At 27.8% G+C, this 27,463-nt stretch overlaps 2 protein-coding genes across 4 annotated transcripts in view; one reads left to right on the top strand and one right to left on the bottom strand.

The window, feature by feature from the left end:
- Positions 1-68: 68 nt before the first annotated feature.
- On the bottom strand, positions 69-25,807 carry LOC126901010 (pancreatic triacylglycerol lipase-like). 2 transcript variants are annotated; one of them, XM_050677115.1, is made up of 12 exons: positions 25,498-25,807; positions 23,276-23,391; positions 13,106-13,247; positions 10,015-10,117; positions 9,642-9,851; positions 7,257-7,716; positions 5,513-5,758; positions 3,335-3,455; positions 3,077-3,256; positions 2,876-2,981; positions 1,517-2,160; positions 69-843 (listed from the first exon to the last, which is right to left on the bottom strand). In XM_050677115.1, the coding sequence occupies exons 2-12, from the start codon at positions 23,346-23,348 to the stop codon at positions 618-620; spliced, it is 2,511 nt and encodes an 836-aa protein (XP_050533072.1). In that variant the 5' UTR covers positions 23,349-23,391; positions 25,498-25,807; the 3' UTR covers positions 69-617. The 2 variants fall into 2 exon arrangements, with proteins under 2 accessions (XP_050533072.1, XP_050533070.1); XM_050677113.1 differs by having other exon boundaries at positions 25,588-25,807.
- LOC126901015 (macrophage migration inhibitory factor homolog) overlaps positions 19,505-27,463 on the top strand; it is an 18,788-nt gene continuing 10,829 nt past the window's right edge. The window contains exon 1 of one of the 2 annotated variants that reach the window (XM_050677125.1): positions 19,505-20,349. The gene's annotated coding sequence lies outside the window, so the exon portion shown is untranslated. The remainder of the gene's footprint in view (positions 20,350-27,463) is intronic. The other variant, XM_050677129.1, reaches the window with a different exon arrangement.

The raw sequence follows: 27,463 nt of genomic DNA, 5'->3' as shown, positions 1-27,463 counted from the left end.
TGTAGTTGGTATCGTTTATAACAATTATGTAATAATTATTTGACGAATGGAAGATAATGCAAAGAAAATTATATAGATTACAAATAATTTATTTTTATAGTACAAATTTTAATTGAATACTATAAAAGAAAATTTACTCATACTCAACTGTAAAATACATTTATCTAATAAATATTCTATTTTTATAAACATTTATACTTAGGAACTAAAAGCGTCTATTTCCGTTTTGTGCACACAATAGTACGGTTTTCTATGCTCTATTATAAAATATATACATAGCTCATATTATAATATACATATTGTATTTTCTGGAGCGATATCAAAAAACTTTTTTTTTTTATGAGGAGGCGTTAATAGTAAAATTGCTGACTGGAATTTTACATGTAATTGAAAGAATTCATTCTACTCTTATTAACAAACATCTCGGTTTCACCGACTAATAAGAGTCCCCAATAAGTCAAATGTTACAACGAGGGGAAATGTCATACTTCTATGACCCCTCGTTGGCCCATACCATATCAATTTTTAGAAGTTCTGTGGCCAAAGTGCTATTGACAATTGTATACAATTAAAATACAAAATATAAAAAATAACCAAATTTAACTTTAAGATTAAATTTATCTTATATTAATGTGTTCTTCTTCTTCATCTTTGGTGTTTAAGTTTTCTTCCATCGATGGCCTATCGTCCGTCATAGCTGGTATAATTTTATACTCAGCCTTAGCAGGATGGCTTTGTCGTTGTTGTTGTTGGTCGAAAACTAGTGGTATATAGTTTTTAGGTTTATCATCTTGTTGAAAGTTTATTACTTGTTCAGTCGTCTTATTTTCGTTGAATAGAAATCTAGAAATATTAAATGCAAGTGAGCGTGAAACCAATATGAAGTTAGAAAATAATTATGATTAAATTTTAAAGGTTTAGGTTACATCTTACAGGGGTGAATACGTGATTTTTTATTTACCAGGATATATTAGATGGGCCCATATCACAAAAAATATTCTGCTTCCCACGCTCGTGGTTTATCGTAACTATGCTGATTTTAAATAAATATACATTCATTTAACATGCATTGTTTTTCAACTTTTATTTTATCAATCAATTTTAGAATAATAATATATTTCCAAGTAATTTGTGTTTAGTATCTAATATATTTATAATATCTTGTGAATCAATATTTTCGAGCTGATCATTTTGAAAATTTATATTGATTAAACTTTGTACTAATTTTTGATTCTTGACAACTTAAAAACGAACGCAAGAGAAAAGTTGAGGCCTCAGTTATAAAATGAATGATATCCAAGTAATAGGGCTTACTAGGACATTGGAAATTTCCCGATAGACCTATCCACTCCTAATCTCTTTCCAAATAAAGAATAAGAGACCTATTTTATTTCTGCTAATTTTAGTTACCAACACAAATTTATTTCAATTAGAATTTTTTTCTGGTAAATTATAATTAATTTTTATTAATATAAAACAATTAAAATTGATTAATTTAAGTCAACTCTGAACATACCTGGGAAAATATTTAAGCGCACGCTGAGTGCGTTCCTTGGATGGCCACATAAATGGTGAAAAAGCCATACGGGCATACCTTTCAGCGTGTTCTATCATGTTCATTAGCCTTTGCGGCAATAGGTGAACGATAAAAGATCGTTCGCCACTAGCACTACTATTGCTACCATGCCCTGTTGCTGTCATGTTTGACCCATCCGGCATTCGGTACATACGAAACCGACTCTTAGGACGCAAAACAGGCTCGTTTATATCGTCAGACGTAGTTCCGTTGCTTTTTATAGTCAGCTGATCGTACGGAAACTCGTCTTCTGTGGTGGCGTCCGCTGCCGAATGGTTTTTTATGGTGGACGATGGACGAGATCCACCAATAAATCCACGACCCGAGTGTTCTCTTCTATCTGCTGGCGCCGAAGGGTCTAGACTGTTACCAGTTGGTTCGATATCCAATACTGGCATCCATGGCACATTCATATACTCTTTGATGCCCACGCCCAATGTGGCACTTAATTGTTGTGCAGTCGTATCACTTGAAGAAGTGGCCATTGATGAACCGTCGTCATTCATCATAGTTGAGTCATTGATATGTTGCTGACCGAACTCTGGTTGGCCGTTACCGTAGTCCGTTTTGTCTTTCACGCCTTCCTGTACATTTACATAAGTCTGTTGTTAGAGTAAATTATTATTTTTACACATCTGTTAGATATTCATAAGATTTATGGAGCTTTATGTTTTAATGGCACTGCTCCCTATATATTATTATTATTTTCATTGTTTGTTGAAATATTAGAAAAAATAATGAGTTTTGTACAAATTAAACCGCTTACAGACTAGTGAAAGTTCCGTGGATTTATTATAAGGCGTGGTAATGTACACGAGAAGATGACTGGTATATTTGTCTATAATTGTTACATAATTTTACATACTTTTTCAATTTTTTTTTCAAGTAGGATTACATTGTAAAGGATTTGTAAAAAATATGAGTGCATTTTTAATGTCTAAGATGATAGCCAACATTAATGTTTACACACTAGATGGATTTTATTAACATAAGCAATGACTTTTGTCATTTCTTAGGTTAATCATATTTTATACATAGTTAAGTCTAAAAATGTATAGGAAAAAAATGTGCCCTCTGCGCTGTTTAAACTATTAATCTAGCCCAGTCACGGAAAGAGGGGTCTATAGGAGCAATGCTACCCCAAAATCAGAATTATTTAAAAAATGTTCTTTTTTTTAAATAACTCACTTTAACAGGTATAGTGAAATTTCAAAAAATTTCTTTTTGATCCCCTCCTAATTTAACTGTTAAATACTTTTAAATATGCCATTGTAATGTAAAGTGTATAAGAATACTTACAGTATATTGCAGACTAAGTTCTGGTAGATTACAGTCTCCGGGATACAATGGAAGTACGACAGGTTCGTCGGATTGCAAAACAAGATCTCTCTTACAGATTGATTGACTTAAAAACAAAATATTGCATCATAAGTTTAAAAATAAAAATTCGGTAGTTAATTGAAACGAAATATGACTATTGTTTATGTATTCGTGTATTACCTTATACCATAACTGTCTGTTAAAATAAACTTGTCGATGCTCCATTTCTCAAGACCGTTAGACAACCACCCTTTGTATGCCGTGTACGTGATCTGTACTCTATCGAAGTCTTGCAGTGCTGGGTGTGGTACAATGATTCTCTTGAGGGTTTCGCCCAAGGTCATTTTGGCATCATCTTTGCTGTTAGTAATAATAATTACAATGTATTTCAACAATAATTTGTACTAGAAAGCGAGTTGTTGTATTCTTTATACTAACTGAGTGATGGTAAATGTCTCGTTGATGTCTAATTGACCAAAAAGTACAATTTGGATTCTACCGTAACTAACTACTGGTAGTGCACTAGGTGAGTTGTATACTTTTGCAATGTATTGATGCGCTGAAATATTGTGGAAAAATATTGTGAACTCCAATGGTTGTATGTTATTTATTCATTAAAAATATATAAATAAAATATAGTAACTATATATTTAAAATATATAATTTTGTAGTATGTATAAAATCATCCAAAAATTACTAATTGCTAATTATTACTACTTAAAATAATTGTGGAAAACTATACGGGTTTACTAACAAAATATTCGTCCTTATAAATTATAGTGTTTATGTCCTTGACAGATTTTATATTACCTTTATTGGACAAGAAATCTTAAGAAATCTATTTTACCAAATTATTATTTTTATATTTATGATTTGATGGCCATGTCATGAATATTACTTTACTCGGTTTCCTATTTTTAACACAATCATGAAAGGTTATAAAATATTTTTTACTGTCTATTTTATAATAAAAAATATAGTTTATATTTAGGGATGAAACAAGAAGTTTGATTGAGAACTTCTAAGGGATTTCTATTAGTTTTGTTTAATAACGATTGTCTTAAGTTATACACCTAATATTATCAGAAAGACTCGATAAATTTGATAATTTAATCCAGTTTTTGATGGAATGTTTAGGGTAATAATTCGTTATAGAAAGTAAGGCCTAATAATATTAATTATTGGAAAGAGATAAATTTAATAAAACCGTTGTTTTGAAATTACTAATAAAAATTATCTTGTGTAAGTTTCAGGTATGCGTGTAAATTTGTAACGCAACATATTTAGGGAAACGGTTAATTTAATGTTTTTTTAGCTGTCACAAACAATTTTTTAACGCGTCGAAAATAAATAAGAATTATTATTGTTACAAAACGCTTTGAATTCCTAAGAACACAATAAAAGGTAAGAAATAAAAAGTTACTTTTTTCCAATAACATATCAGTGATAAAGTCAAGATGATTAACTTAGAACTCACGAAGTGTAAAATAAAAGCAAATCTGGGTGCAGCAAAATGTATTCTTCTTTATGTAAACTAATAGTTTGAAATGAAATATAGCAATGTTTAAAGTTGTTTTATGTTAGGATATATTTGTACAATGTAAACTAAGTATGTCATATTTTATGGTAGAGTAGTGTTTTTTGGCCAGTTGTTGCCAAAGTAAACTATTTAAAATCTAAAACTGTTAACGTTAATTTATATTAACATAATATACACATATGTTTACTAATATAATAATTTTAGAGCAAATTTATTAAATAATTAATATTTACAAAATTACAAGTAGTTTAATTGACCATATAAATGTAAACTTGAATAAAGTATCATTGTGAATACTTTATACATTGTGAATTTATAAATTAAATTAAAACTCACTAATTGTTAAACTATCTTATTGTATTAGAAGATTTCAAGGTACAACATTTTATTGCATTAAGAACATTTATGTTAAAAACGTTTAAAGGTTATAATTCATTACGAAAGAATAAAATCAAGTTTAATTTTTACATTTTGTGTTTGTTTAATAGACATTATTAATTGAGAAGAACGTTTTTTCTATAAAATGCATTAGTTATAGTTTGTTTAATGCATGAACGAATGTTCATTCTTGAAGGTTTTATTATACGGTCAGTAAGTTGTGAAATGTCTTCTTCTACCAGTGACGTTATTGGTGCTTAGATTATTTTTAATATGTGTTAGAAGAAGATTTTTAATAATATATCAGAATTAATATAATCATAGTAATGAATTTAATGAAATATCATGTAAAAAAATACACAAATGCTTTAGGTTGACTGTATAGTTTATGTGCTCTAGATCCCGTAAACGATACCCGGAGAAAATAACGTGTACCGTTTATCTATCGCTGTTGGTGTTATGATACCTTGACATAATAATTGACACATTATATGGCCCACTTAGTTCCAATATAACAAGAAGAGAGTCCAACGACTTGTCGGTTGTCGACCCTCGTTAGTTAAGTAATATTTTACTTCAAATACGCCGTTAACCAACAATTATAATTTTGCATGATGTTGCTGACATAAGTACAATAATATTGTGATCCAATTACTACAGTAACAACCGAACAAGTTTTTGACATGATAAACGCTTACCGCAAAACGGTTCCTCGTCCCTGGTGAGCAAGTAGAGTTTTCCGCGTCCGGGCGACTTGTCTGCGTAATATCCCATCGTACCACACTTGGTCTTGTCTTTACATGGAAAACACTCTCCATCCAAGAACTTCTCGTAAGATTCACATGGAACCGCCGGGAAAGCACAACCTGGGGTCACGCTGTCTGTGAAGAACTTGTACGCCCTCCGGTGGTTGCAAAGACTACGACCGTATACTTCAGGTGCGGCTGTAATCGAACCGAGATAATAATTATTATTTGCCATAATTACATTGTCAAAATGGAAACATTTTATTTTACAAAATCGATTGGTTCATATCACATAACGATATTACATTGGCTAACATCAACGTGAAATATTATTGAGTAACTTCAATTCCATGCGCATGTGCTCATGAACTAAGTACTAGCTGATTTTTTATGTGATTAGCTATCGTTCTATTGCTATTTGATAACACAGTATGTATCTTACATGATAAGGTTTTTGAAAGAAAAACAAACGTTCAAAATCGTCAGCCCCAAGATTTAATTTCACGAATATGTCTATGATTTATGTTTAAAAGTAAATTTCGGGAAAATTATTCATTTCGATTTAACGTCGCTACGATAGTCACTAATTTGACCATTTTATGTCGAATTAATATAATAACCATAAAGTTCGGCGTGCTTTGAATAGCTATTAAGAAATTTTATTCAACCTAAATATACCGGAAAATATTGAAGGCTTCGGAATTAGTTTGTGAAAGCATCTAATTACTACTAATCGTGCCGTTACTCATCGGCAGATGGTACATAACGGTAAATACGGTTAATCTGGAAGATCATGTACAAAGAGTTGTACACCAATTGAGGTATTTCAAAGTTAATATTATTCGTGCCATGTATCCAATTACCTATGAATAAACCTAGCAGAATAAATTAATAAAAATTTTGGCTTGGTCATCTTTTAATTACACTTGGCACATTTATTGACAAAAAATATTTTATTTTTGTTACAATTGCTCGTATAAAAATAAAATATTTATCTTGCTTGAATAATAAACATGTAAACAGGAATTGCGAGAACTCAAAAAAGAAAACTGGAATCAAGTATTTTAAATTTTATTTATTTTTACTACTTAATGTTAATTGGTCAAAGTACGATTACTGTACCGTTATAATTTTTCAAAGTATTATGTTTATATTTTTCCTTATCAATATTTTGGTCATTGGTTATATTTTGTGAACCGTTCGGTAGCAATTCTAAACAAAATTAAACATAAAATTAACACATTTTATTAGTGTATGTACTTTAGGAAACTGTAATTTATCAGTAAGTGTTATTTTAGTGTCTGTAAATAATGATTACTTTTCCAAGCGCATTTAACATATAGCAGCTATAATATTTCGTATATTTATATGACCTTACACATAAAAATAACTAGTTTATTTAATTAGAATATCACCAAAGTAGCATCCGGAAATCACAAATAACTCAACTGAAAGTTTTTTGGATGAAAACATGCCTGGCGTGAATTGGTAATGCTACCTACTGTAGGTTATTTGGGAAATTAAAAAAAAATCCTTTTTTAAATATCACGTTTACTAAACATGTTCGAATATCGATGAAGATTTTTTGCTTTGTATAGCTTATTTCTTGCAAAAAAAATGTAATAAATATTTGTATATTTTTAAATCATTTTTTAAACTATTTGTGTTAAATTTAACGTTATACTTTTTTACTTACACCATATAATATCAGTTACGGCACCGACGAATAGATTAGAACAGCCCTTTTGCATTCGCCCACCATTGGGGTAGTAGTCTACGTGCCCCATGGGCTGCCAGGCCCCAAGACCACCCAGTATTAAATTTTCTCCGTTTGAGTGTATCACGTCGACAAATTTGGCGTCGGTTGAATCTAATCTAGTCTTAGGATCTTGGTTTTCAAATAGAGGACCGGCAGGATCTAGACCTGTGATACGACTCAAATTTTGAAGTTCAGCACCGGCATATCCAGCAGCATGAGCTCCCAAGCTGAAACCTATTAAATGCACGTTCTCTATTGGCAAATTGGCTTTGAGCGCTAAGCCCGAGATCAACATGGCCACTTGTTTGCCTACCAGTCTTGTGTTTGCCGCCGCTCGTACGTAATTCGGTATGATGGCTCCAGCTTCCCAGTCTACACATATGATGTTGCAGTCTTCCTGTAAATATGAGTCAAAACAGTTTCATTTACAAGATTTCATATCAATAAGAGCACGTGATATTTTACGCAATATTGCAACATAATATACCTCAAGAGATTTATTTTCAAAAAACATGATAAGTAATAAACTTTTGAATAGGAAATCATTTTACAAGATATTATTTTTCATGTTTAATTTTATACATTGAGGAATAATAACGCCTTTTTACTTCAAAAAGCTTATTACTTCATGTCTTTGTATAACATAACCTTGCCTTCTTATGGGCATTCTGAAATAATTAAGAAATGTAAGTCATTTTTAAGGTCATTGAGAATGAACGAAAGGGAAATGATTACGTTAAGAATTGGAAGAAACGCATGTCGCCGACCATTGGACGTTTAGTTTCAATGACCTAGTCTGATGCACCGCGCATTTATTTGTCCAAAGACAAACTGGTTTTTTAGCGTGCCACCAAAGGAATAATAAAACATTTAATGAGAACAAAACGTGTGATTCTACAGAAATTTAAATCACTGAATTTATAATATCTCTAACAGGAACCATCCGTCAATAATTAGGTGACACAGATCTTTTTTAAAAAGATAATTCAATAATGATCAAAATAGGTAAACGCATAACCGTAGTAATGCGTCAAGCTAACCATTAAATATTATTATTGTTTTTAAATGTGTGGTACTCGTCGTTTTTCATTAATGGAAAATTTTTGTTAATCGTGTAGGCTATTGTTTTTTTTACATATACTGCAAAACCAAGAACTGTAAAATGGTCAATGTCATACTCAAAATTACACTTAATGAGTATTTAAGTGATTCAGTTATTTCTTTAAATCAGGGTTAATGTTAAATACGTTAGAATATTGAAGTAAATATGTGAAATAAATGTTCGTAACTTCAGAAAAAAATTAATTATTTATGTACATTGTTTCGTTCATTTGGCAACTATTTTTCGCGTGAAAAATTGTCGTCGCCTCGAGATGCAATGAGATGATATTTAAGAAGTTTTATGTAACTACCAACGTCGCAACGTTATTGTTACTCAGTAAAATATATTTCAATTATTACGAAAATAGAAATTACTGCACCTTAGGCGATTGTGTTTGATTTGCATAAAAATATTTGTGTCATCCGTAATATTTTTTTATGAGAACGACAACAAAATGTTCGGAAGTCATTGAGCAACAAGAAGAAAAATAAAAGACATATTTTCAACAGCCATGAGATAGAGTATGCCACAGGTAGATTTCGATCATAATAGATATTATAAACTTTGTGAATATTATTGTAGTATAATTTTGTTATTGCCTAATTTGTTGGCTAGTAACGATGACATGCAATAAAAACTCGATATGCATTTTAAATGTACTTGTATAACAAGGTGATTTGTCATTTAGGTCTCTTATTTTAAACATTTAATAAGTTTATTTCTGAATCTAACTTTTTATGTAAGCATTTTTTTAGTGTAATTTTTAATTTATAATTGCAATACACTATATCGTAAGTAAGTTAAGAATGCTCATATCATTGGTGAATGCATTAGTAATACTAAAAATTCTCCAATATTAAGTAAGATAATAAAGAAATATTTAAATTACACATTTTGTAACCTTTGAAAATTAGAAAATATAATGTGAAATATTCATCTTGTAATGTGTAATCAGCAACATTTAAAATATAAACGTAAAAACAGCATTCAAAAATTGATATTGAATTTATATGTATTTTTATTATATGCGCATGAAAGAAAACTAAACATTTTTAAGGAAGAAACCGGTTGTACCAATGACAATTAAAAACTGAAAATGGAGTGATTCAATTTAACCCTAATATTGATTTACATATATAACTGATTACGTTAGGTCAATCAACTGAATTCTTGATCATTTTTCCAAATTATATTTATGAAGTATTATTGTATTTCCTTACCGCATCCATTAGAGCAGATCTCATTTCGTACACCCACACGTTTGAACACGAACTTCCAAATCCATGTACAATGACTTTGGTAGGTGCAGATACGTTAAATGCTTTACCGGCCCAATGCCATATGGACGTCATGTTTGTGAATGATACATCCAGCAAGGGTGTGTCTCGACGACTCCTACGGGAGTTGTAGAGTAGAAATCTCGTATTAACCTGAAGAAATGAAATATTTTTATCATAAAGATTCATACATATAGGGTGTCCCTTAATGTTCTGACAATTTACCATAAGAAAAGTATATGAATTTGTCAGAACATATTGGGACACTCTGTATATTGGATTCAAACTTATCAATCTATTCAGATAGCTCACATACTTCGTTTGGAGGATTAGGTACGGTTCCTATGTAACCGTAAGGACCAGATTCATCAAAGCAGCCCACTTCTGGGTAACATACTTTTGCTTCTGCTCTTTTGTGTCTAAAAAAAAGATATTTGAAGAAATATTTAAATAAAATTTTAATTAAACAATAATAATGCTGGAACAACTGTATTTTTTTATTTCATATTACATTATTGTACAGCATTAACAATAGAATACTCATTACTAGAATGCGAAATTATAAGAATTTATAATTTTTTTCCAAGCCGATTTAAACGGTCCTAAATTAGTAAACTGTGTCATTGAATTATTAAGTAGCGTAGAAATATTTTTTATTTCTTGGGGGAATAACTCCCAAGTTACCAAGTTTTAAACTGAGTGAATAAAAAATTGTATGTGCTGATTTTGAATACAGAGAATAACTTAACAAAATTTATAAATGCACATAATTCCGTGCTTTACTCATTATACAATACATTTATTTATTACGTTAAGTGCCTATCAAGGATCCATATTTTTATTTTAAAGACCTTCAATTGTGTTGAAGCAAATATATTTATTTTATGTGAATAGTGCAGTCTTAAGAAAAAAATTATGATTCCAGCAAACCCTAGAAAATCAACCCAATCCAAATGAATCATAAAAGTAAATATTAAATTTCACAATATTTTTATTATTAATCATATAACCACGTTCGGATATAAATTATTATGTTGTAGTCTCAAAATATAATGAGTTTTCTATTTATTTGAAAACATCAATATAGCTGTAATTTACTTCATAGAACTTATTTACTTAGTATATATATATATATATAAGAAATATTTACTTAATTATATACAGATTAACTAATAAAACTATCGTTGACAAGCATTTTTTTAGACTAAAATTATCAATACTAGAAAGTTAGGAGGATTTAGAAGTGTTGTGATAAAATATTAGATGGCTTGAGCGATTATTACAAGGCCGCCTGCTTAATAATATTAAAGGTCATCACAAATCGAACATTGTCCCTACTGGGCAAAATTGAACATTTAATGAAATAATTAGAATTTTCAGAATATGTATATATTTTGGATTCCTTTTTTTACAGTAATTTAAAATTATTATTTGCTATAAATAGATTTATAAATATAATGTATGGATTTCATATTCATAAATATTTCTACTAACATCAAAAATACTCCAGCGTCATTTGATTTTTTGGTTAAAAAAAAGATAGTGGACTGTACTTGTAATTGAATACTTGGAGCATATCGTGAAAGGACGTTATTTTAATATATGATACGCTAAATTATTTGTTATTGAGTGTTGTTTACTAATAAGGATTACTAACTACTAGTATAAACATATTTTAAATAAAGAGTAATGAATGATATTTTGACCATTGATTATTTGTCATTGATATTATTTTTAATAAAACTAATGAAACTAAATGAAAACACAAATACTTATTAGAGATTAGCACTTAGTTGACATTTAATTTCATATATTACTTCAGAACTATGACACTTGTTAGTGTTGAATGGTGTATTGCAAAACGCCACAGCTCATTAGAAGAGTACAATAAACAAGAAGTACAATAGCATCATTAGTAACTAATGATAATTATATGAAAACGTTTGCTTAATATTACAAACTCAAAAAAAATTAATCTATAGTTATTTTATACAATATCATGCGTAAGTTGTTTCGTTTTACAATTTTTCTTTATGAATGGAAAGCCCACAAAAATTCGTCGTTCAAATTTTCATTGTGAATGTTAACTATGTCGTTTTTATCAATAGGTTTTCCATTATCACCGCTAGTATTAAGTGATCATAAATTAATTGAAGTTTAATATAATAAGTTTTATAACACAATATTTATACAAGATACTTGAACGGTAGATTGTTTTGTTTTTGTTGATTATGTTAAATATGAGTGAATATTATAATATATTGTTTGTCTATAAACTAATTAACTTTAAGTTATTTTCAACACTTTCATAAGTGAAATTATTTTAGATGCTATCCATGAATTTAATTAAAGTATTTTTGTAAAAACCATGAGTCATATATAATGTTGATGAAAAGTAAAACATTTTTTGATTGATGAAAAAATATTCACTACACCAATAATTCACAAAGATTATCGAATTATTATATTTATGTATTATCTACAGTACCCTTCTAAGGGGAGATGTCAACGGATCCATAGACTGGATTCCGGATCACGTTTTTATAAACCTTATTTCTAATTATAATTGTATAATTTGATCACCTTCAAGTTTTGTTCTTAGGTTTTGCTAAACGACGTAAAAAGTCTAGTTTTGCTAATATTTTATTAAAATATTAGCAGATTTCGGTTTGTGCAAGTTAAATCATAGAATTATTTTAATTAGTCTTATAAAAAATTTACTTAATGCATTTTCCATTGTTTTGCTACCCTTCATGATTTTATAGTAAACATTTATAAAGTGTAATGATAACACTGTTTTACCAACGCATTTGATATTATTAAGAATATATGTAAATTGCGTATTTACAAGATATATATCATTTTACTACTGAGGTCTGTAATTTTTATAGACATTTATCATATTTCTTAAACTAAACTCATATATTTTATTCAGTAACAGTTATTATTGTAGTAAAACCTTTAACACATATATAATTAACAAATTTCAAAGGAAAAAACTTTCGTAAAATTCATTATTTTAAGAGAAATTGAGTGGCTGCGTGAAAAAATCACCTTGTACAGTATAAAATCATAAAATGTAAGAAAATTTTAAATGAATTGTTTTATGATAATCCATAAAAACTCCAAAGAAATTTTTCCGTACAAATAAATTAACAACAATATATTGTCAAGTATGCTATTTGTCTTCCAAATAAATATAAAATTCCACCAATAATCATAAAATAAAATAAAATGGACTTGCAATATTTCATATTTTAATTACTCTAAACGAAATGATTTATTACTAATATAAAATGAACTCAGCAAATTCAGTTGGTGTAAGTCAAATTTATTATTATTTTATTTTGTGAGGATAGAAAATGCCAAACATAATTTTTATAAGTATTAATGTGAATCTTCTGTACCTTTTGGATTCGCTATTCCGTTGTCGCCATTCTTCCATAGACTGTACGACAGATTTATAGATCTGTAAGTCCATCATTTCGTCGGCTGCTTCTAATTCTGCACTCGCCCATTTTGTGCCACTAAGTCTCGTTTCTCCACTAACTGGAAAATTAAAATTAAATTAGGTACTGTCAATTATTCATGTACGTGTTTATATTTTAATATTATTACTGCTTAGTCTATGATCATGTACCGTAACCAATTGATTTTCATAAAGAAAATAAGTTATTATTAATATAGGTAGTAATTTTAAGATACTACATGAAAAATAGATAATTGTCAAATAGATAATTATATTGTTGCTATATAATTTATGATTTTTTTAGCACTTAATTTTATAATAAAAGTACCTTATGCAGTAAATAATAATTGTCTAAAAGCTTAAGTTTTCAATACATCTCATGCTATTAATATTAAGTAAAACAAAAACGGAAATTGATTTTGTTCATTTTTTATTAATATATTTGCAGAAATTATACATTATGAACAAATGTAATTGATAAATATATTCGTTATTAGTTATTTATTATTAACGCAAACCAATATCATCTCACTGTCATTACAGAGGATGTGCATACCGAGTTATGGTGGTCGAATCAATAAAAAGTTATCAAAGATTAGATTGAGATAACCATTAAAAAACATGTTAAATTACATTATTGAGGAAACGTTTGATTGATGAGTTCATAAATAAGGTCAGTTGCTGTTCGAATAATACATTAATTGATTAACAAGAGGACAACCTTAAAAATCGTCTAGATTTTTTTATAGACCTATTTATATAAGAAGGCGATAGTTTTAGAAACTTTAGAGTTTCGCTTAAATATTCATTTGAATGTTGTTGTAGTATGGTGCACAACATCAAGGTTTGACGCTTGGGGCTAGGTAAACTATGATAAAAATATATCTTAAAGATTATCATACTATTTCAAATAATAAAGATACATTTTCAAACTTTATGATATTCAAATATAAAAAAATTGTTATTTTCTAAAATTATCCTTTATTTGTTTTTTTCTTACAGCATATGTATTTTTAAATAATTTTTCTTTGAAATATTAAAATGTGACAAATTATAAAACCCGTAGGCTTACATAGAAGACGATATAACATAATCAAACGGTTCTATTTATATTTATGTGTAGGTAACATTGATGGATGAGCGATTTTCTGGTAGGTCATGGTTAATAATCGAACGGGTTCCTAGTATGATGTTGTTAGATATTCATAACACGGTGAGAATAACGAACAAAATCTCCGAAAAGAAAGAAAAAAACAATACATTATTATATTTCGGTTTGTACTGGATTTCGTTGGAGAAACCTAAATAAAACAGACAGCGAATGAATGTGAAGTAAAAGTTTGCACTAACTATGAATAACAATATACTAAATATTTAGAGGTTTTAGTGAGAGAAAATTTGACATGTAGAAAAGAACTATATATTTATGGATTTTTAAACCGTAAATTTCTTCTTCTCAATTAATTACTTTATGATAAACATCCATATGACACTAGATAAATAATTATTTTAACTTTTTATCTCAATATCATTCAAGTAAAAATGCTTCTATTAAAAAAATGTTATTTTATATAAAATAATATATAATTTATCATTGCATGCTCTTATTAGTTAACCATACATAAAAGATGCAACTATCAAAGACTGTTATTATGCAAATTGTATGTTTTTTTGATATTAAAGTTAGTTATTTAATATGCATGTAGTTTTAAACTGAATATTGTGACAATAAATAGTATGGTTATTTTAGGAAGATAGCTAAGAATTAAATATTATAAGATAGATTTATCAAATTTCGGCTTATGACTTAAATTGGCATAGCTTTTACAAAAAAAAAATTATCAAACGCTTAGTATGAAATATAGTAATAAATAGCCCTTTATTTGTTGTTTATTTTTGACCATGATAATATTTTTCAAAATATTTATCAAAACAGCTAACTTAATTTTAACTTTATGTATTTAATTCATTAAGTTACTCTTGAAGATAATCTAGTCATTCGTCGAACGGTCAATTACTATTAATTTAAATAAAAGGTCTTCCGTTTAATATTCGTAATGGAGTTGAAATTTATTCAATTAAATAATCCTACAAACACATGTTTCATTGACTAGATAAAAGACAAGTAGATTAAATTAAAAAAAACGAATTTATCGTTTAGTGAGTAAAAATATCGGTATAAATTATTTGTGTTCTTAAGTTAGATTAGTCATTAATATTTAATGAATCACTAGGATCTATATACTCTTCATTGTTTGTTGAAATCCGGTCAAACGATCATTGGAGGTTATTGGTTCAATGTATCAATGTTTATATTGAAAAAAAAAGTAAAAGAACTTGACTTAAATTATACCTAGTGTTATATATATATATATATTTGATACAACAAACATTATTTACTGCTAATCTATATATATCTATATAATAATTTATTAAAAATCCTACTTTTAAGGAAGATCAAGATTTAATTATTATGATCGTTTTAGATCTAATACAAGTCATGTTAGGAGGTAATTTTCAATAAATTAAATGGTTTTCTGCTAAATCAACTCTAATTAATTTTATGTGGAAGTTGATAAGTTTAAAGATTTCCGTGAAATACATATAGTATTTGTATTAAGTCTATTAAAAATAAGCAATTACCAACTAAATTAAAAATAGGTCTTAGAAAATAACTTTTGTAAATTGTATTTTGCGACAATAGTTTTATAAATTTAATTTATTAATTTGTAACATTAAATGTTTAATTCACCGCTCTAAAATCAAAAAATACATTTGTCACGTATATTAAAAAATTATCCTTTACATTAATATAATTGTAAGTATTTATTTTGCTTAAAAAATACTTTTCTTTCTTTTTATTACTCGTACGAACCAGGTACAAAGAATATTGATGGATAGACAGTTTAACGATTTCTATTTTGGTCACTATGTTAACATGATTACATACAAAAAATTCATATTGTATAATTTATAAAGAGAACATGTATAAAATAAAATTGTGGTGTCATTTTAAATAACATCGTAACACGGGAGAAAGAAAAAAATAAGCTAATTTAAATTGCACAGCACATCGAAGGCTGTCATTTCCTAGACTTGTTTGATCACTTTATTATTCTACTATTAACAGGGTATACAAATAAATAAGTACAGGATAATTCATAGTAATGTCCTACCAACCTCATTCAACAGTACTAATTTGTCAATTACGCCAGAACAATGTTGATGCGTTTCTAGGCGTTACAAATGTAGTGTGCGAAACTAGTTTGATGCCTATTACTATTCTTCGATCTTATGACCTTAATAAATCTTACAAATGAATACACTTACCTAAGCAAAGACATGTATTTATATTGTTAAAAATATGGCTTTGATTTAAAAATATTAGTATATATTAATATTATATTATTTTCACTGAAGTTGTAGTATTATACCAAAAAGATTTTTTATACATTAAGTATTATTTCTTAGGAAGAAAACTATGAATTTAAAAAATATAGCATAACATATTATGAATTAAACAGTTAAAAATTTCAAGTGAATATTTGTTTTGGTTATGGCATAAAAAATAAGTAAAATAAAAATAATTAAATCCAATCGTTTTTAAATATATGAACCGTCATTCACCTAAATCTATCGTAACATATAAATCAACAATTGCAAACTGTTGTGTTTCGTGATCCATTGCAGTTTGGGATGTTGTGTTCCTTTTTTATTAGTACTAATTGTTTTACTATTTTTATTTATGCGGAAGGAAAACATAATTTCACTTCAAAACAGAATATCAGTGTTTGGGCATAACATATAACATTAAACGGACATTTAGCTCAATGAGAGCTTGTTCACGCACTAATTCTTTGCTGTATTGTAAAATTAACAGCGTCTTTACCAGCTACTATTATGGATTAGTCAAGTATTTTAAATGTTTTTGGAACTACCTGTATCTTCCATTATAATGTTCATTAAAGTTAAAATTTGTTGTACTAGATAAAGGATATTTAAGCCGATATAAATATAGTATGGACTATAAAAAATTCATTTTAATGAATTGCATAAAATATTAAGTTTTCAAATTTGTATTTCATGGTATATTAGGAAAATGTTTAGAATGAGTCTAATTTAATTTCCTAAATTTTGAAAGGGAAGTATAATAAAAATCTATGAAATTATAAGTAACATTCATGTAATTGGATTAATAACGTATCTCCTAATTAATTAATATCATTTAAAATTATTTTCCTAAATTAACGTGAGAATAAAGCTAAATTTCTTTCGTCTGACTACTTAATTTTAAAGAAGAAATCTAGTTAATGGAAATTCAAACGGTGTAAGATAACTGATGGTGACTGGCTAGTGTTATTGTTCATTTTAATATGAAATGCACATTGTTTAACTCGCGTTAAAAAGAGTTTGTAATAAATTTTCAATGAAAAATATATGACTGTCAACACATTTTTACTGTACATTTACTCAAAACATGAACAAACTGTATATATATATCAATTTATTATGTTGAAATTGAAAAAATTCCATTTTTTTTACCGGAAATAAAAAAACAAAAAAAAGTTTATTACATTCATTAATTTTGAAATTCCATATCACAATATTTAATTATAATAAATAAAAATAAGCCATTTTTATAAATACATTTTTTTTTTTTGAAAACATATTTTTCAATAAATAAGATTATCATGAGAATTTAGAGTAAAAATTATTAGATTAATTATTCAAATCTGATAAAAATAATGTATAAACGTCATTGATTTTAAAATGTATTCCTTTAGAGCTACATTGAACTTTTCCTCGAATTAAAATTTTTTCTTTAACTTACATGCCAAAATTGTATGTGAAAATAAAATTATGTTATTACTTAATATTGATTAAGAAAAATATTCTATACTAAACTATAACAAATTCATGTCTTATCTTTGCTTTATAAAATTTAAATAGTAAAATGTTACATAAATGTATGAAATAGTTTTATAATCCATAATTCGTATTAAATTATAGCTTGATAATTTTATAATAACTAAAAAACATGTAAAAAGGATCTATGATTTGATATTCATCAAACTTGGTTCATAACTATAAAATAATATAATTTTTTTTTACATTGCACTCTTACATCAGTTTACTATATTCATAAAATATAAATGGAGGGGGTCACTCCAAAAAGCATAACTTGTACGAGGGAGTGATATCACTAAATGTATTACAATCAATTAACAAAATTTGCTATTCAGGTAACTTTGTTTATCTTAAGAACGATCTAAGTATAAACACGTGTATAAGACAATATATAACTGGCAAGTTTTAATTTCGTCATTAGTTTATTTAGCAGATGCCGAAATCCAAGTAAGTGATTTATATTAACAGAAAGTAAATTGTGATTGTTATTAAAAAATGTAGTAAAATAACTAAAACATGTTACACAATGTGTTGCTTCCTTAATAATTTGTTTGTTGAAGTACTAGCGTCATGAACGGATAAAAAAACAAATTACATAATTGTGCATGCTCTGTGTTAAATATCATTAAGTGTTTATGTAATTTATTTTAAATATTTTGTTCGTTACATGATAAAACTGTTTAAGTAAACCTGCTGATGATAAACATAATGATCTGTATGAATAAAAAATAAATATTTTATCCGTTTATATTTACACATCAATCAAGGGCAAAAGTTGAATTGGCACACAGATTTGCATCGTAGATAATTATTTATTCATTATTATGCAAAGTATAATATTTATATTGAAACTAAATGATCTCTACATTTTTAATCGAGAACTGTTATATAATTAATTACAGTTATCATTCATACGTTTTTGTTATATTTGACTAAATTAATTAATCCTTACTTAATATATTTTATTAATTACTAGTCAATAATAGCATTAGGTATTTTTATAATAAGTCATACTATGGATTTATTTAAAAAGTGGAGGAATTAAAAATTAATTAATCATTTAATTGATTTTTTTGAATAATTAGCGTTATTCATAAGATCTTACCTATTTTAACTCGATATTAATCTAGACCTCTTAGAGACTCTACTGTACACACTTGTCTTAAATAGTCTAAAGTTTTCTTGGAAGACAGTTATTTAATAATACTTAAATCTATGAAATTAACAGCACTATTATGTATAATGGTAAGGGAAATTCGCAATATATAGCCTTAAATTTATTTTTAATCATTTTGTATTGACAGTAATTACTATTAAAATAAATCTATTAAGTATTTTTAACAAAACGTTGATTTGTTTTAATAAAATTATTGGTTGCGTTTATTTTATTTTCACGCGATTTAATAACCCAAATAGGAATGTTAAAAAAATATGTTTTGTTAATATTTATAGAATGTTTAACTTTTAAATAAATAAGTGGTCCACGTTATTAAACTATTAACAAAGAAAGTGAAGTATCAATTAATAGAAATTCAATACTAATTAAATGTCAGTAAAGCTTATTAGTTTTTGATTAAAAACGTTGAATAACACCTTGTTTGAAACATTGAAACGCATTTTTTATATCGATTCGTATATAAGTAGGTAACTTAAGATATTGGTACACAATTTTTGTTGTGAACAGTGGACATAATATTTGTCCTCGAGGCGTCATCATAATCAGACGACATCTAGATAAATGTTACTTTCATCTGAATACATAATGCATTGTATTATACAAACATTATTAGCGTTTAAGTGCAGTGTATTAGCTAAGTTTTATCCTTTAACTGGAATGGAGACAAAAACGGTTTTCCCGGCGTAATGTCAGTCAATAAGGTTTGTGCGTACACGAGTGTTAAAACTAACGGTAAGCCCTAGACAACGAGGAAGAATTGGAAAGGTTGCAACACTGTTCCTACTGAACGTTATGGCGTACGTCATTCTATGATCGGCAATCTAAACGTGTGATTGAAACAGGTGAGTACACCGGAGACGAAGAAGATTCGGGCCAACAGGTCAATGGTTTGCGGTCGTATGTTAAAACACAGTTACTGCTACCTGGAAGAATTAATCAGTCGCAGTCGTTATTTTCATGGTGACAATTATTACTGTCGATCGAGACTAGTCATCGTCGTCGGTTAATTTTTTACACACGCTTCACACATCAAGTCCCGGAAACGAGCATTCAAAGCATAACTATTATGTGTTTTTTCCACGTCTCATCAATTTCCAGTAAGCCTGAACATGTTAAACTTTAATGTTACAGAACCTGTTCAAAATTAATTGTAATTCCCTTTAACGACATTGGTTATCTTAATGAATACTGTAACACTTATTTTTTACTTAAATTTCACATCCGTCCCTAGACTTAAAAGAATTATCTTAATTTATTAAGTTTGAATTATCCGTAAATTGCAATTTCAATAAAACTACTTAAAATTAGAAACATAAGAAGGTAAGCTAAATATTATCTGTTGTGCGAGGTCTATCTCCATTAAATGAAATCTGAAATCTATTATAACTCGTGCATGAAAGTCAATGTCAGCTCAATTATTAATATAATTGTATGGCCTCGCTTGAAAAGATTAAAAGTCATTACTTGGTTGAAAATAATAATTAATGAACTATTGTCGTTACTAACCGCTAATAAACCGTCATGGATTGCGATTAATCTAAAAAAATAACTGCTGCGACACAAGTATGTACTACAGTTATCGTAATTAAATCTTCGGTTAATTTAAGCTGCACAAATTGACATGAAAATATGCTTCGATAAATCGAATAACGATCGTTTAATTTTAGTGTTTACTAGTTGGGCATAAATCTATTTTTAGCAGTCTAGTGTAAAAACACTATCTCAATAAATGCCTCCGAGAAATAGATTATCATAACGGTGTTAATATCAGTTATCATTTGTTCTATTTTTATGCACTATGCCCTAAAAAAATCACCTAATAGTTGAACTCAGTCACGACTGTCGTGACTAGAACACAATCTATAACACAAAGTCAAGTTCATTACCACAATTCGTCGATTACTTCTATTCTTCTATGAATTCATTTTGGCCCGTATACTATTATTTCGTTGTTTTTATTATATTATAATTTTTCTATTTTCTGGAATACTCACACTGTGGGAAAATGGAAACGATGCGCTGGACCTTGAACCAGTTGACTGGTAAGGAGCTATAACAGACACCGCGGGCAATGATAGTCGAGTGTTGGGCGGCGGCTGCCGTGCAAAACGCCCCAGGATACGATTATCATAATACAAAATATTACAGTAATGATGTTATTATATTACTATACATAAACCTACTGTTCAGATTTACAGGTCGAGTAATTATTTACGATAACACTGTAAGTCGTTCTAGTCAACTAGTGGTGCTATCAGCAATTGACGAGTACAGGAGCGAAGATAAATGACTTTTAAATTAGTAAAACATCGTTAAATTAACGCTTAGAAATTGATGATTTTTTAATAAATGATCACTATTGATAAACGGCCATGGCATTTATCATTATTATTTATTAGAACGAATCATTAATACATTGACGGGCTTTTTTTCTATGTCTAATAAGTTTACAAAAAAATTTCTGATAATATGTTTATAGTTTGTACTTATGCAAATTAAGTAGGAAATTTAGATATAATTTATGCTAAGTTCGCGATTTTAGTTCAAAATAAAGTGAAAATATTCCCATAAAGAAAATAATAAATATATATGATAATTAATTATTTATATATAATTAGATTTCATGAAATAGAAAATGATAATTTTGACATGAAATAACTTTCAAGTTGCCTAAAGTCAAATATAAGGAATGGTAGATTGAATATAAACATCTAGATAAAATAAAAATTAATAATTATAACAGAAATAATAATAATAATTTTTTGATGCAGTAAATATTGATGTATTGTATAATACATAACACACAAAAAACGTGGTTAAATATTGCAACAAGGATATAAACTATTTAAAAATATTTAATTATTATGCCATAAATAAAGAATAACATAATGAATTTAATCTGCTTCAAAATCACGTGAATGTCTTATTTAAATAAAAAAGTTAATGAATATTTATTATGTATCTATTAGCTAAATTATTGCTCTGCTGCACAATTGAATTGAATTCACTTTCCCCGTCTTAAAATTCAACGTTCAAAACAATATTTCTATTATAATTATTATAATAAGATAAGACACGTGAGGTATTAATGAGTTTTCAAATTAGTGCACAGCGAGTAGACTAACATGTTTTCTCGACATTTAAATTAGCACTATGTTTTCATCGGTGGAATAACATTAATGATTTAAAAAAATAAACATATTGCTCTTGTGTACTAACAAATACACTTATTCATGTAGCATGAGAGCAATGATACAAAGCGTTTTTTGTGTTAAAATTGAACAATAGTGAATTCAAGGGAGGTCATTCGTACTGTATGTTTCTTTAAAAAGTATTACTTTCTTTGCTTGCGTTAGTATGTTTCATAAAAAACACAATACTATTTTAACGTCGAGCTAGATAAAAGTAATGTGTACATAGCAAATACTACTGTAATATTTTAGAGGTTGAATAGTGTCAAATAGAATGGAAAAGGCGTCACTACTACTTTCATAGTGCATACATCAATTGTTCAGCTTTTAAGACATTTAGTTTAAAATAATTATAATGATCAGCTTATGAAATTTTTGTAAATACTCAAAATGTCATTTGATTTTTTTAGCACTCCTAACAAAAGTGTCTTTTTGCATATAGTTATATTTGATTTGATACCCGATATATCAATATATAAATTAATGATAAGGCGATAAAGGAACTGATACATATTAGTTTATCTGATGAATAACTAGACAAGTTTTTAGATAATTTGCCATTGATGAATTAATTAGACGTGCATAGATTATATTGTAATTAGTGAGCATTAACACTGTAGCGAAGAAGTAGATAGGTGAAATTTAGCAAATTTGTCTCGTGGTTTTCTTTTAGAGCCCGTCAATGACACTACAGTTATATAAATAGTAATTAATTTAAAACAAAGTGCTGTTTTATTGATTGGCGAGTGTTGTTTTCTAATATCTAAAACAACGATATTAATCGTTGTAAAATATTTAATTTAAATTATGAAGTTTATAAATGGTGACTTACCGATTAACAAAATAGAAACGTGAAGCAAAATGAATCCGGATCGCGTTAATTTTTTCAACACATTAATATCCATTTTAATGTTTTTGATGGTTCAATGTCTTCAAATGTACCGTGTTCTAATAAATAGTAAAATATTATTAAAGTGCTAAATAATTTTTTTTTTTTAACATTATGAATGATTTTGTTGAAATTTATTGTAATTTTAAACATAGTTTTTATATACATCTATGACATTCTTAAAAAAACTTCATTTGCTATGTTATAATAATGTGTCATTTATTATTAAGCAAGAAGAGTGGCTCTTCGATTAAGGTTTTTCATTAAGAGCTAGTTTATAATAATTATTTATTAGCTCTTAATGTATTTTGGTGTTTAATTATATTACTCTAAAATATTTTGTTAATTTTGCAATAATACAAGTTCATTGATAGCTTAGTCAAAGTCTAAAATTTACAATCAATGTTGGTAATTTTTAGAGTATCATAATGAATTTTCGATTATAAGACATTCTATTATATAAATGCGTCGTAAATTTTTAATTCTCCAATATAATATTTAAAATCCAATCAAGTATATAAATCAAGTTACACAACACTAAGTATATTTTTGTTTTCAACATAACTAAGGGGATTATATTAGTTAAAGTTTGAAGATTTTTATTAGCATAAATGTTTTTCCGAATTTCTCATTAGATTTTCTTGTGATGTTGAAAGAGTATTAAATAATTAAGCAACGAATTAAAGTCGAAATTTAAATGTCGAAATGTTAGATGTCGAAATTTTTAGGTTACTATGTTAGTGATGTTAGTTTTCACCATACTATTTAGTGTGTCATTTATAAAATGCCTACATAACATAAGTTTAAGTTATAGTAAAAATAGTTACACACAACCATCTTATTGTAGTATATTTAGTTAGAAGATTATTTTTGAATTTATTATTTGCAAAGTTACCTCCCTTATTTAAATTTTATTTAAATAAGTCTATATATTTTCGTATAGTATACCTCTAAGTCAGTTTTGATTTAGTTTTTTTTATTATTTATGAAATTATTTTTAATAAATTTTGAAATTATGGGCACGTATAAAATTTTAAAGATATCATTGAAATAAATTAAATTTTGTTACTCTTCTTGAAGGAAATGTTACATGGTTAATGTTTTTAGTCATTTGATTTATTATTACGGAGAAATGAATCATATTAATTTAAGAAATTTAAATGTTCCATGAAGTTCATAATAAGTTGTGCACTAAGCGGTTTGTTTAGAAATCAACGTGATGGAATCCCCATAGTTGAGAAAATACTTTATGATTGTTGTATTTAACTGTAAAATTTTATATCTCTAATATATATTCTAACAGTAATTTAATAAAAGGAAAAACTTATTAAGTCATCAATAAAAAAAAATGAATCAGAGTTATTCGAAGTAATATTAATTAATCACTGTTAAGTATCATGTTTAAGATATAACTACCTTAGGATAAAGGTTTTTAATTCAAAAGAACATTAGAACAGTTTTTAAATTAAGCAATAGCAAATTACCATTGTGTTCAACAATCATCCCTATTATTTGTTTAGAAAGACTAGTAATTTTTTTATACATCTTGATATTGTCTTTGTTGCAAATGAAATAATCTTAGAATTATCGATAACCTCTACAATTATTGACAATACTTATATTGGACATGTAAGAAAACCCAACTATTTCTTTAAGTACTTTTTATATGAAATGGATTGAAGTTAATTACAAACCATTACTCCGAAAAAGTTGGAATTATTTATAAGGGGTTAGATACAACGAGATTGATCGTTATATCAGAACATTGTATTTTTGGTGTTCACATAACATCAAAAATGTTGTTTGAGTGCTGATATAGGAATCATAGAATAAATAGAATAGATGAACATTTTTGGATGTGTAATAGTTGTGTATTGACGTTACTGTCACGTAAGTTGAGCGTACGATTATTGTTTGTTTACTATTATCAGTCGGCAAAGAGCTTAAATGCTGGTCGTTGTCTCGTTGCCGAAGGTCATAGTGAAAGCGACACTTTCTCCGTTTCTTCGGTGGCGTCAAACATATCCGGATTAACCCCCACGTATGCCTACTGTTGCATAATATGTTAGTGTTGTTTTTTAAAACGCCGGCCAGAGTTGTACGGTAATTTTGTAAAGTAGCCGTGGCACACTGAACATTTATTAATATTAATTCATATGACACACCTTGTAATAAATCTACGTAGCTCCAGTCCCAGTTGACTAATCATAGAGGCGTAGGGTGCGTAGAAAATAGTAATGCGTAAACCGACTTACTCGAATGAAACAACGACCGTCAGTTCTTCGTGTAATGTAGACTTCATGGTTCAAATCAGGGATTTTTAAAAAATAAATAGAATTCGAAAACACGCGCCGAATCGATTTTTTTCATAACAATGTTGATATATACACGAAGTAGATATTAGCACGCGTTCAATAGCAAAGCGTGCGCCTACAACACGGTGTCGTGGACACTACTGGAGAGTAAGAGACCACGACGATAATGCCCCCGGCCTTCGAGCAGACCGGTATGGGTCTCCCACTTTTGAGTCTTAGTCTGTGGAGTTTTCATTCCCACCTTGAAGACACTACACAGTGATGCCGGCACGTCTCTTCTTTCACCTACTTTCCTGTACGCTTTCTACGGACCGCGTGCTCCAACAATGAGTACTTTTAGATGTGACTCACAAAAAATAAAAAACAAAGGTCTTAGAACTTTTGATAGCTTTTTAAGCGTACCTGTTATCGTCTCTCGAATCCGTTTTGAATAAACAAACATTTATCTAATTAATGCGTTCCTCACTTGAACTTTTGTTTTTGTACGATTCTTTATTGTACGGAATAAAATATTTTATAGTTGTGGTTAATATTGTGACAACATAAATATATAGTTGGTCGAACTATCACGTCGGTTTGAGTCACTAAATAAATTTAGTTTTTAGTTAATTCTTTACTGTATAAGATAGTTTATCTAACTACATATTTAAGATGTCACTATATTCACATAATTTGTGTTAGCCTAACTATATCAATTTTTCTGTATAATACTTGGTGGGCGACGGTAATTCTTTTGTCACCAATATCTAACCATTTTGTTATTTACTGTTTCATCGTTTTAATTTCGACCTTTGATTATTTTACTTTAATTTAAACATCATTTAGTTTAATTTATATAGTAAAACTAAAACAATAATTTATATTTTAAAGCTAGTCGCTTACCTAGCTGAGTTGGAACGTGTCGGTGCATAGGTATTGGGGCTCGAAATCTACTGCGCTGGGATATGTTAACTTTCCTTTCTTCTCTGGCACAAGAAAAGCTCTTAGAGAGAACGTACAATATAAATAAATAACAATAATAACAAATTATATAAATTCAATTTTATTATTTATATAAATAAATTGATTCGAACTTTAACTCTTAATTTAAAGTCTTCAATTTTTATATTATAGTAACCATTAATTGATTGGACTTCACTCTTCAAAAATTCTTTACTAAAAAATTGTGTTACTCAATAGATAATTCATTACTAATTTGGTAGAAACAATTAATGTTTGTTTCTGTGTGAGTTTAGATCGAAAAATAGGTGTAAAAAATGTATAGTTGTATAACAGGTTTAATTAACTTGTCGCATTTTATTTTCTTATGTTAAATGTAACGGGAAGGGCCGTTGATAAAAGTGAAAGGACTTTATAAAAAATAACTATTGAACTGTAAAAGCAATAGTTTTTGTTTATTTTTTTTGTCAGAAAGATACTTGTAACTTCGTTTATAAATTGTAATTAGTTAATTAAATTGCATTTTTCAAAATTTCGTGTCACTTCCGATCATTTATTTAAAAATAATTTTTTAAGGTTAAATAATCGTGATTTAGAAACGACTATTATTTAGATATAATTATAAGATTATTTATACACTAATACTAGTAGAATTATTTGAACAAACTTTCAATTTCACTAAAACGTATTAGAAGTGACTTATGCTTTCTATTTATTTACTATATTAACATTAAGATGTTGATAACATATTTATGAACATGTAATTTTATACATTGATCTCGACCTTGACTAGAAGGGAAAACAGTAATTTCTTTAGGTTTTGTCGATAGTAAAAGGTTATATTTCATAATTACCGTTGCACGAATAAAAAAAAAAA

Source organism: Daktulosphaira vitifoliae, unplaced genomic scaffold, assembly GCF_025091365.1.
Source record: "Daktulosphaira vitifoliae isolate Bord-2020 unplaced genomic scaffold, ASM2509136v1 Scaffold_3, whole genome shotgun sequence".
NCBI lineage: Eukaryota > Metazoa > Arthropoda > Insecta > Hemiptera > Phylloxeridae > Daktulosphaira > Daktulosphaira vitifoliae.
This window is presented reverse-complemented; position numbering and strand designations above follow the sequence as displayed.